A 13171-nucleotide genomic window follows, 5' to 3' on the forward strand; every position below is an offset into this window, starting at 1 on the left:
GCTATATCCTCACACTTTACTAGTCTAGTTACAAACAATTAATATAAGGAATAGAGGCAGAGAAAATATGTAGGTTAATTCTGTAGAACAACATACATAGAATATGTATATATTTGAAGAAGAAATCTATATTCTATGTATGTTGTTCCACAGAATTAAGCTACATATTTTCTCTGCATGCAGACTGCCACATTCCTTCTACCATCAATACTAGTATTTGTTGATAGGTTTTCTTTTCTCTAAAGCTAAACAGAAATATTACACTGGTGGGAAAGGGTGTTTCCAATCACAAATGAGCAGAAGAGAAAAGGCAAGAGACACAGCATGATAAATTAGTTAGCAGTAAGGTTACTCCTAAAACAAATATCCATTTAAGGCGCATCCTGCATAGAATGACAGTGACTACTGAAATTGCTCTGCCGAGTCAAAATGCCTAAATGTATGTCAATTTACTAAAAAGGGATAGATATGAGCTATATTCCATGCACTAAATATCTCGCTTATCTAATAGGTGCATTACAAATAAACAGATGGGGGAATACTCAAGAAAGTTGACAGGATCTGGTCTGATAAAAGACAAGTTTATCAAGACAACTTTACAAGCCCCTGTAAAAATTTGGCATACCCATAAGTAAAAAATAAAAAAATGTAAGAAATGGCACTCCAACAAAGCATATGTGCTAATAACTTTCTTTTTTTGTTTATTGAGATCTCTGCACACAACGTTTCGAGGGGATGCCCCCCCTTCCTCAGGTGCTCTCACGAGGAAAGGGATGCATCCCCCAAAACAATGTGTGCAGAGACCTCAATAAACAAAAAAATTAATTAGCACATATGCTTTGTTGGAGTGCTATCTGTTACACTTTTTTTTTCTACATGTTTCAGTACTCCAGGGCAACGGAGGGTGCAGATTTGAGCACCACTTTATTCTTTGCAAGTATATTTACACAATATTGGGATTCATTGTATACCCATAAGTAAATAAAAACATTAGTGTGAGTTTGTGCTGTGGTAACTGCTGCATTTGGGAAATCTATAGTATAAAGTCACTGAAAGTTAAACTTGAAGAGTTTCTGGTAAAGAATGTGACACACAACAGGAATTATTATTAAGCACCAGCACAAAGATTCCTGTCTAATCTGTACTGAGACGCCAGACTTTCTCCAAACATTACCAAGAATGGGAACTGCCATGTATATAGGATGAACATAGAATTACATTCCAGCATTTCCTTCAAGTTTTATAGCCAGCTCAAAATTCTAGTGCATAACCAAGCCTTCAGTAAAACTTAGTAACCCTTTCTCACTGTTCTTGAGAGCAAGAGAAATAGGCTAAATATAAAGAATGGCAACTTTTAACAGTGGCCAGGTCTTCCAAAACAGTTTTTTTATTGCAAAAAATTGTCAATACACACAGGCAGATTTAAAAAATGTAAACATATGCATTTTTGCACCAAAATCCACCTGCTGTGTGCATTGACAGGAAGATGCCTTTTTTTTAAGCCTCTCCTTTTGATCTTTCATTCTGACTTCAAAACTGCTCTCTGGTTGCTAGGATCATTAAGCCCTAGCAATCAGACAGCTGTTAAATCTTCCAAGAATGATAGCTGCAGAACAAAAAGGGTAAGTATTTCATCAAACTATTTCTTAAAAAAATGAAGACATGATGCTAAACATTAATTTTAAGGTGGACTGTCCCTTTAAGTTGGCTGTATCTGTAGTTTAAACACTTAATACTATAGTAAGATCAAGCAAGAAATACACTTTAAAAATAAAAAAAACTGCATGAGTTTGACATCTCTATGCTACATGATATTCCTTTTTTAAATTTCAAATATGTGTTTATCTCAAGAGCAATGCAAGAGCAGCGTGTTGTCTAGCATCTATTATGTTATGTGTGGGTATAACAAAGACACAACAAACAGCACTATTCAGTTCCATAATATTTTTATTTAAACTTCATCATCCGTGAAAAGCCAATTAGCTGTCCCTCCAGGGTTGGAGAAGGCTGCAGTTGTAAGCAACCTTGAATAGTAAAATGTCATAAGATAAGAAGTGTACTTTAAAACATTTGCACAAAGGCCCCACATCTGAGATAAGGGCAAGTATTTGGAGTCATGTAAACAGGTCTAATGGAAGTGACCCTGAGGGTTGAAGGGTCAACAGATATTTGAGAAATGGTGATCTGTGTGTGTGTTTGATGTGAAATGTTGCCAATACATCTATACTTATAGCAGAATCTAACAAGGAAACTCATCAGGTACCTATCAACTGTCTACTCATTTGAGGCATTGTGTGTGGTCATGGGAAACCCTTACCTGATAGGTCAAACCAGTTGGGCCACGTGACTGAAAATAGAGGTGGGACTGAAACAGCTCCAAGTAACAGTCACTTATGTCCTGCAAAGAACAGAACAGGTTAATCTGGAATATCCCCTTTGGCAAGTTAAACGTGTCCCTCTCAAAAATAAGATGTTTGCTTAAACAACTGGATTACCAATGGTCAATATTTGAAGTCTTGGTTTCAAAAATAAAATATCAATTTATCACTGACTTAAAAATACAAATAAATCTGTGTTCACAGATTTTAGAAATCAGCAAGTGAGTAGGAACACTACATGCACCAACACAATTAGCAAAAACATATGCATGAAAGATTGAAAAGGTAAAAAGTAGTCCTGCGTGGTACATTTTGCACGTTGCGGCTTTTATATTTGTGCACAGAGATTATTCTCTTTCATTGTTGTGACTGTGGTTTTAAGAAATCGTGCCGACTATTCGCCCCGTCTGTATTCAGCTTAATATGAGTACTGCAGTAATTAGTGTAATGATCAGGTAAGAAATGGGACAGTCCATTCTTTTTTTGAATCTGCCCCACTCTGATCAGCAAAGGTTCCCAACTAAAGTGCAGACAGCACAGAAACTGAATCTTATCACCCAGACAAACAGGTTAAAGTCCACAATAGACATGTAATGGGAAATGACTCATAGGTATAGCAAGTAGGGGAGGGGATCGGCTTTGGAAAGTACACAGTTTGGCTGATGTTTAACACTCTGCTAATGATAACAGCTGATTATTTCCTTTAACCTTTCTTACGCCAAGTTTTGCCAGCTCATCCCCTGTGCTGAAATATATACAGTACTGCAATAGGCATTGGAGAAATGTGGAAAAAATTGATTGTGCAAAGAACAAAATGTTAGTATTGTGAATATTTTTTTCCAGTGGGGATTTTTATTATATTGCCCATTAGGTTATTAGCTCCATTGGGGGAGGGACTGATTTGAATTCTGAATAGTGATGAGCAAAATTTTTCACAAGGTTTTGCTGCGATAAAATGCCAAACAGCCTAAAAAAAAAGTTGCTCGGTATAAAAAAAAAAGTTGAAAGGACAGCATTGCGTAAAGGTGGCCATACACGCTAAGGTCCGCTCGCTTGGCAAGGTCGATATCAGGCTAATTAGAAAGACAGGTATAGGTGTCCGTCGGTTCAGGGACTGCATCAACGAGCCAATGGGGTCCCCAATCCAACTAAATGTCAAATCTGCCAAATCTTGATCTGGCCATTTTCAGGCCAGATGTTGGTCAGGCAGGCCCGTCGTTAGTGACCATACACGGGCCGATATAATGCCGAATCAGTCTAAGGGACCGATATATATCGGCAGCTAGATTCAGCCCGTGTATGGCCACCTCAAGCCACAATTCTGTGTCTTATGCAGATACTGTAACATCCCACTCCAACCATTATCTAACTGCTAATTCATCATTATAAATATACTCCATGGACCTACCTCTGGTACCAAAGTGTAATAGAACATAAACTTTAAAAGAATAAAAATGGCTACATAGTCTTAAACAAATTAAATTAACAAAAGGCAATTAGCTGGGGCCAACCACATACTCTATGTTGTGTTAATTTTAAACCCAACTGAGTTTGCTACTGTCTAAAAAGGGGAAGATGCATATTTAGAATAGTCAAGTCAAGCAATATGCTATCTCACACTTACACACAGACATGCAACGTGAAGAAGTATAGTGTTCTAGGCACCCAATTATGCCTTCATGAGTTAACATTTATTTAAGGTAAAATATATGTAAGTTAAAACCTACTAAAAGTAGGTTATATTTCATTTCAAATACTTGGGCCTTTACTTAGAACATTCATCATTACACTCTTCTTGCCAACAGCAACTCTGTGCTCCATTTTGCTGGCGACAGTGGTAAAATGATTCCCTCTGTTGCCTGGGTGCTTGCACTGTTTACTACATTGCATAAAGGATTCTGTGAGTATAACAGCTACCCTGCATATATCCTCATTCCTTTACCTGACTGTTCTGAAAGCAGAATTTGACTTTGGAGTAGTGAATCATTTGTCCCATATTCCTGACGATGGTTTTTTTCTTGCCCTTCCTGAAGATGCTGAGAAATCTTTGATCCACACTGTCCTTCTGTATTTCATGGTTTCCAATGTCCTGTTAAAAAAAGAGGATACAAATCCATAGTGATACTTTACATATACAGTAGGTGATTTATTTATGCTTACTTTAGAAATGATTTCCTATTTCTATGGCCAAAAACATGCCAATATGTAATAGGACCATTGACAATATGTGCAGATGGCCAAACAGTACTAATTTGACTGTTTTCCCTTATTCTTCTCTGACAAATAACCCAACGGCAATCCATTTCCATTCTCAATAGCAAGTTCTAAGGCAATCAGTGCTAGATAACTCAAAATGATCATGTAGAAAGCGCAACAGGCACAAATGTATTAAATGGTAATGTACCAAAGTGGATGAACTAATTTTGACAGTTGCTACATAGGGTATAGTGTGAATGCTGGAAGTTTACTTGAGGTTTACAATGCTACAAACTACAAAACAGCATCCCATCATCAGCACAATATGTACTTGTGCCCCCTCTGTCCTAAAGAGCAAATTAATTAAGAGAGAGTGGGAGATCATATATTCATTGATGGGTGAGCCAGAAACCAATCCTGTAAGTTTGAATCTTTCCTGCAATGGCTCAGAGGTTAGGTTTCCATTAACTTGGATGCATATACAATTTCAAAGGAATGGCTGCCCCATATTAGATAAGGGATTTTTAGAGGCTTGTCAAATTGGGATGTCTGGTTACATGTCAACAGTGGTGTCTGGTAAGGCTCTGGATTCAGCTTCCTTTAAAATGAAAATCTTAGCTATTTCTGCATGGAAAAATCAAATATAATACTAAATAAATCAGGCTATGGTTCAATAAAACAAAGCACCTATGTCTAAACATTTTGTCTCACACCCTAGGAAGGGATTAAAAACACAGTAAGGGATGTTAAATATCACCTCAGATTCAGTAACATAAAAGGCCCAACAACTTTGCTTCCATATACTGTTAGCACCATGTAAATGACAATATACTGACTTTGCACCTCAAGACCTAAACCAGAAACAATTCCCATCCTCAGACCACACCTCTGTCTTTATAACTCATGCTAATCCTCTCTGTTTCTCAGTCACACCAGACTGACTGCTCTTAAAATGGTAACAGATTAATAATAAAATTAGTGAGTCCTGTGTGAGAAGACAAACGCATCTGACGAATATTTATAGCATACACTTAGGGGCTGATTTACTTACCCACGAACGGGTCGAATGGAGTCCGATTGCGTTTTTTTCGTAATGATCGGTACTTTGCGATTTTTTCGTATGTTTTGCGATTTTTTCGGATTCTTTACGAATTTTTCGGATCCAATACGATTTTTGCGTAAAAACGCGAGTTTTCCTATCCATTACGAAAGTTGCGTAAAAAGTTGCGCATTTTGCGTAGCGTTAAAACTTACGCGAAAAGTTGCGCATTTTTCGTAGCGTTATGTTTTAACGCTACGAAAAATGCGCAACTTTTCGCGTAAGTTTTAACGCTACGAAAAATGCGCAACTTTTTACGCAACTTTCGTAATGGATACGAAAAACTCGCGTTTTTACGCAAAAATCGTATTGGTAACGAAAAATTCGTACAGAATCCGAAAAAATCGCAAAACATACGAAAAAGTCGCAAAATGTTCGTTTTCAAGTCGGAACTTTTCCAATTCGGGTCGGATTCGTGGGTTAGTAAATCAGCCCCTTAGAAATAGTTCTGTGGCTCACTTTAAAAAAAAAAAAAGACTAAAATTTGTATTGTAAACACCTGAATTCACAGTAGTGTAAATGAATAGGATAGGCATGGTGACCCTTTGCATGATGCCTCTGTAAGCATCAACATCACAAGGCAGGATACCTGCAACCCTGCAGCTGTTTATTTAACTACAATTCCCAGCTGGTAGCTCAAAAACAGCTGGGAGGTCACAGTATAGGCTTCTAAGTCATTAGGGCTTATTGAAAATATCAGTGCAGTTCACCCACAATGCAACATTTTTACCTAGCATTCCATTGTAATTGCACTCAATGCAAACACTGCACACAAAGCAAACAACTGTGTGAAACTCAGCTGGTGCAAGTAAGAGTGTCTATAGGCACAGCACACAAAGGGAATTACAACCTGCTCTTATGCCAGAGTGAGCTGCACTTTGCACCAGCATGTTGGTACATGGCTCAAGTACAGGCAGGAGCCAATAGACACACACATACTTTCATGGATGACAATCTGAGAGCACACTGAGCTTTTTTGTGGGCATTTCTACTATTCAGAACTCCAATGAACATGCAAAATGCTGAATTAAGTAAGGAACAAACCTCCTCTATAAGTGACTAAATTATAAAACATTAAAATAAATGGTTTGATATTTATGGAATGCATAATTAGGTGCCTTACACGTCCTTAAATGGCAGCTTGCAAATAACTGCTGCTTACATAAATCCATGAGTCCTTGCAGTTTGTAGGTGCCCTGAAATCAAGTCATGATTTGATTAGGTCCCAGGCCTTCGGAGGGAAGCCCTTGGAGGCAGTAATATAGGAAATAGAAATGTGTTCACCCTAGACTGGCCTTTATTTCCCTAATGTCAAAATGCAAACTATACAGTATAGGGTTCCAACCTGAGATTCTCTAATAGCTAAAAGATGCAAAAAAATGCAAAAAGATGGCTACCACAGCATAGACATACTATTTTATATACATAATACACACAGAACACAGGGAATCATGGAAAGAGACATGCAAATCTGTACTTAAGAACTGAGATATAAACAGATCAAGCCAATTAAGAAAAAAAACACTACAACAACAAAAAGAACTCCAGAAACGGAAGTAACAGAAAAACAGGTTCTAAATAGCAAAGTCATGCTGTTATTTTCTATATGAAACACATACATAATCACTGAAAAATGCATAACTGTAGGAACAATCAAATCTCATATATTATTATAGTGGTGTGATCCCTTTTAGTACTGAATAGGTGCAAGGACCCCACAACAATTTGTGGTTTACCATGCAGAAATGTGACTGCAGCACAATAAAACAGTAAAAGGCACAATAGGGCCAGGTCAGTAAATGCCACTGGCTGCTTAATTTGGTTTTACCCATGGGCCCCAAGGAGAAATTTATTACTTCAGCACAATCAGCATGGACACCTGTGAAAAAGTATATAAATAGTTTCACTTTCTTGCACATCACTTGCAAATCAAGTAACACATACCACTGTTACAACTGTGACAGATGTGCAATTGCACATGAAGGCACTATAAACAGTGGAAAACTTGACTGCAAGTGAAGCAGGATGCATACATATTGATAGGATCACAGGATAGCCAGAACTGAACCCTGATCAGACAAAAATGACAAAATGGCCTAGCTGTATAGTCAAAATTGGGCATAGACGGCCAACTGGGTAAAAGGCTAGCTGAGCATTCATGTTCTTTGAAAGTTGGGTCCTCACCTAGTGGTTAAAGACATACATAAGGCAGCTTGCACCTCAGTATGGGATGCTTTGTTTTTGTTTGTACTGTGTTCACAAGATCACAATATACAGGGCTTTTATAAATAAAATGTATACTGCATACAGAGTATAAATAATATATAATTATATATGTATATATATATAGCATAAAATAATCCATGGCCGGCACACCCTTAAAATTCAAAAAAAAAAATTTTTTATTGAAAACTCATTGTTTAAAAACCAACGTTTCGGTCCCCATTAGGACCTTTATCAAGGATCATATATACAGTATATCACATATATATAATCTAACAGTCACATGGATTGGAAGCACTCACGGATATATATATTAAAGATTCAAAGCATCTCCCACCCCCTGGAAACACCATATAGATATATGTGTGTGTGTATATATATAGTTGGCCTAACTATAAATGAAACTTCTGGCATAAAATGCTAGATTCAGTTGTTGGATATGCAAAAACAACCTATTCATTCCTGTTCCACAGCACAAAAGGTAGGAAATTTGTCATTCCCACATTCTGTTGGAAAAAACCCTGCATTTTAAAGAACAATATCCTGTCTAACACCTTCTACAGCTTGTGAAGCAAAGGGATAAAAAAGACAAAAAGAACAGCATTTAACACATTTAAACTAGTCCTAGTTTAACAAGCTAAGAAAAATTTCAGACTGTAGCACACAGATTTGAAGCTCACTGTCAAAAAATTACTGTTTAAAAACTAAACTTTAAGAGCTTAAAGGTGGCCATACACGCACCGATAATATCGTACGAGGAGACTGCCTCATACAGATAAGAGTAAACAAAAGGAATTCTGGAAATGAATTTCAAACTGCTAAAAAATCCCATTTACATGGGTTTATCCTATAGGCTAAAGCTCACTGACACTGCCATTTGGAGCTTTCTAAATAATGGGTTTCCAAATAATAATTATATCAGTTTTCTGTCAGTGTATGTTCTCATTACAAATAAAAAGTCTGGTTGTTTTGATTTTAATACTATACAAATAAAGACATATTGCGCTAATTGTATCAAATAATCATGAATTATGTCTCAAAAGTCTTTCCAAATTTACATATATAAGTCTTGCAATCTCAAAGCAGGGTCTTGGCCAAGTTGTGAGTCAGATACCTGTACTTGCTGCAGAGGCCAGTGATTATGAGTTGCCCAGGATAGCCCTAACACCACACCTCTGCATGACAGACTAATGACTAAACCTACTGAGATGCAGGATTTCATGTCAGTAGCTGTAAAGCAGGGAATGTACAATGCCAACCACTCTGCAATAACTGTATTAAAGTAACATGCCATTATACTCAGCTTCCTTCTTTTGATACTATGTCACAGCAATACACTTGTTTTTCACCTCTGACTCACATTCTTATCTTTGTCAGTTAGGCTTCACTCAGTATTGGATTTGCCACTGGCTCAAATGGGTGAACGTGACACCTTGCCCTCGCAGCCTCTCACAACCACCACTCTTGCCCTCGCAGCCTCTCACAACCTTTCACAACCCAACAATCCCCCCCAGCTTTGCTGCTGGATTTCCACAGGAACTCTCTGGTGATGGCTGAAGAAACTTTTAATATTTTTTTTAATCTATTATATAAGCACTTAAGGCTGACCCACAAATGCTGCCGCCCTAGGCACAGGCCCTCAGTTGCCTATATAAAGATAAGCCCCTAACAGTAGTGCCAATTTTATCAGGAGTCTGTTAACCTGCCAGTATGTTACCGGAGTGTGAGAGGAAACTGGAGCAAACCCACACAGACACAAGGAGAACATACAAACTCCTTGCTCCCTGGCTGGAATCAAACTCAAGACACCAGTGCTGCAAGGCAGCAGTGATTATCAAAAAAGATCACAAAATAATGAATCATAACTGAAAATGACCCCAGGCTGGAAGCTAGTTAAGTATGTTGAACAGTAGACATCAATATAAGAAAACATGATTTTTGTTATCTGTCACTTATGGCATTGCACTTGTGAGGAAATGAATGCATGGACTATATGGACTACACTATGAATAAATCTGCCCTATAAAGTCATCTTGGGAGAAAAAGAAAATACTACAGAACAGTGTGGAGTTGTATAGCTGCAGCAGGTTGCCTGTCATACTATAAACATATCAGCTTTCTCATATCAGTTACTCCAGAAATGATATGTCCCATCTATGATGTTTAGGCAGTCAGCAAATCGTTAAACACTGCAACCAACTCCTCCATAAGGAACAGAACATAGCATAAGGGAATATTTCCAGCCTATCCCAAATTCCAGACACCCAGAGGAATGCATAGAGCAGAAGCGTGCCTGATAAGAGCTGGATCCTGAAACATGCTGAGACCCTACATTTCTAGAAGGGCTTGCAATTCACTGTGAGAGACACCACTGATCCACCACTGTATCCCCACAACCCACGCTACTTTCTCTGTGTCTTTAGAAATGCACAAAGACAAAATCTTACCTTCCCAGGGATGTAATGCAGAATGTTGTCTGAGATTCTCTCTCTCCCAACACCACTTTCATTTCCAAACAAGTATGTCCACTTAGTTCTGCCATCCTGCCTGAAAAAAAGATGGAGTGATGAAAATGTTTGTATTGAAATCCTTACACAAGCACAAAAATGTGGCTTGGAGATTTTATTCTGTCATTATCCACAAGAACAATGTTAGCACCCTCGTGCACAGATATCCAGCTACAGACCCTTCACTAAAGTGCTTTCCATGACATAAGAACCTTACCAGTGATAAGGAGCATGCCAAGATTTCTTATCATGAGGCTATCATGTATAAAATGGCTTACATGGTGCTTAACTGAAAACTAGACTATCAGTAACAACTAATTAGAAAAATGTACCCTATTTCTATGTTGGGTTTGTATTTTGCTTTTACAGACAACTTTGTAAGCATAAGTAAGCACCGTGTACCTGCATGTACTCCAGGGCTGGTTATGCCTGCCCAAAGCAATTTATCACAAAAGGACAAAGTATAGCTAAATACTGGGTTTACAGGTATACCAAATTCTAACCATGACATCCTGTAAGATTTCAAAACATTTACAATAAATTACCATTTAGTATGTCCAGGAAACTGACTTTATACATGGTACAAGTTACTTGTAGCCTAACACCAGGGGCACATGGAGCAGATTGCTTCCCACACATGTGCTTTGTACACAAGCAGAGGAAAGCGGATCTGCCTTTCCTGTGCCTTTAGCTCCATTGACAGGCACGGTGTCAGCCTGTGTTGATATCAGCACAAAAATCAATGTTTTTTCACATCGATATTAAATGCACGTTTATATCTTAAACATATTTAAATATGCAGAATAGCAAATACCTATTAAAGTGCACCAGAATAGCAAATCTCCAGCAAAAAATCCCAATATCCTTAACTGGTTTCTGAAAATTCCATATTTATTTTACTAGCACTTAAAAGTTTCAAGGCATTAAAATATAGGCCCATAATTGATAAGTGATAGCACTTGAAATTGTGAGTTATATTCTCCTGTATATCACCCAATTCGCTAAACTTTTTAGTCCAGATTTAGTAAAAGCAGTAAAAATCACCACTTGTTTAGCTTGTGAGTTCTCTCTTTTTTGGTGTTAATATCACTGAGTAAATGATTTCTAAGAGTGAGATTTTCAGCATTCCCTAATAAAAAACTTGGAAATAGTGGTCGTCATATACAAACTAGACAACTGGATGCAAAGTACAAAAACCAGGGTCTCACCATGTTATGCAGCACCTTGTAGAGATTGTTCATCAGCTCCTGTCACTGTAAAACTTTTAATCTGAGCTCCTTACTATACACACATGCACCAACACTAGAACCAGCTGTATTGCAATTTTCTGTTCAGCTGTTTGCAACATACAACCTCCTCATAGATAATTCCCAGATCAGAATTAAATTTAAGACACCTGCTTTACAATGATATACACAACACTAAAATTCTATCGGCCATCTAGGAATATCCAGTGCTCCAATGTTTCCCTACTTGGCCTTCAGGCTGAAATTCCAAGAATATCTAAAACAGCAAATAAGCATTCACCCTAACTAGCCTTCAGACTGCCCCCACAACCAATGCCTTGGGTTACCTGGGGGCAGCACAACAGTTTGTGAATTTATGAGCTAATCTGAGCTTTATTAGATAGAGAAGCCCCTGAACAAAATTTTAGCTATTCCCTTTCTACATTTAATGATTTTTGATTGTCACTATGATGCAGGGAATTGTATGCCAGTCTATGTAGAAGTAACTGAGCAGGAGAGGAGATGTGATTTACCCAATGCTTGCTATAAAGACTTTAAACCCAGAACTGCACAGCAGCAGTAGGCACGCCAAAATCTCTCCGGCTCTGTGCCTGCCAGGGCAAGCCATATTCTGCTGGCTGGACAGAATTCCATGTCTTTCTGCGCAGTCTCATGCTTCTGATTAAATACTGCACAGATAAACCTCACCTATGTCTCAGCACGAAACTCATGTTCAGAAAGTAGGGCACAGTCAATTAAAAGAGCCTTGTAACTAAATGCCATTAGCAAAGAGAAATAAATGAACCATTTCAGATCAGAGTTTGCAAAGACTATTTATATAAGCAAGAGCATCTCTACAAAGAATGTATCTTTCTACTATGCATTTATAAAGGGAAACTAATTTTCTCATTGTATGCTGCTGCTTATATCAACCAAACATAAGAACCTCTGTGACACTGGTAGATGAATACAGAGGACCAGTAACGCAAAAAACATAAATGTCTTATATACATTAGTATGTAAAGCTCAATACTACACACACAAAAAAATGAAAAACATGAAAAGAAAAATGGGACAGCTCCATGACATCATTTTTTATGTACAGGAAAAGTACATAAAATGTAACAAAAATGTTGCATAAATGCATATGGTGTTCTTCATAACCAGTTGTGGAATTAGCACCTCTAGTGGCCATTTCTGTTGTTTTGTCTCTTGGCCACTACAACTGATTGAAATGATCTGCAGTGTACACTAAAGCAGTCTATATGTTTAGAACTGACACCAAGAGGATGATCGTAGACCTAGGAGAGCTGTAGTTCAGTATTTGATGACATCTACATGTGCAAAAAGCAACTTTTGATTTCTGTGAAAAACCTACTAATAGTTAACACCATAAATTCCTTATTCTAAATACCCATCCCTCCATCAGATTGTGTCTCATAGATATCGCAAATGAAACAGTCCCAAGTGGACATTTGATAAAAACCATGCACAGTCACCCAAGCCAACAAGGAAACATGTAGACTTCGCTTAACTGTGATT

General features: G+C 37.8%; 1 protein-coding gene across 2 annotated transcripts in view; it reads right to left on the minus strand.

Moving 5' to 3' along the window:
* Nucleotides 1–13171, minus strand: part of plekhn1 (pleckstrin homology domain containing N1) — a 29098-nt gene that overhangs the window by 14483 nt on the left and 1444 nt on the right. For both annotated transcript variants that reach the window (XM_002936383.5, XM_031905745.1), the window contains exons 2-4: nucleotides 10344–10443; nucleotides 4321–4467; nucleotides 2318–2398 (exon numbers count right to left, since the gene is read on the minus strand). In XM_002936383.5, the coding sequence (XP_002936429.2) occupies nucleotides 2318–2398; nucleotides 4321–4467; nucleotides 10344–10443 (328 nt within the window). The remainder of the gene's footprint in view (nucleotides 1–2317; nucleotides 2399–4320; nucleotides 4468–10343; nucleotides 10444–13171) is intronic.

Source organism: Xenopus tropicalis, chromosome 7, assembly GCF_000004195.4.
Source record: "Xenopus tropicalis strain Nigerian chromosome 7, UCB_Xtro_10.0, whole genome shotgun sequence".
Taxonomy (NCBI): domain Eukaryota; kingdom Metazoa; phylum Chordata; class Amphibia; order Anura; family Pipidae; genus Xenopus; species Xenopus tropicalis.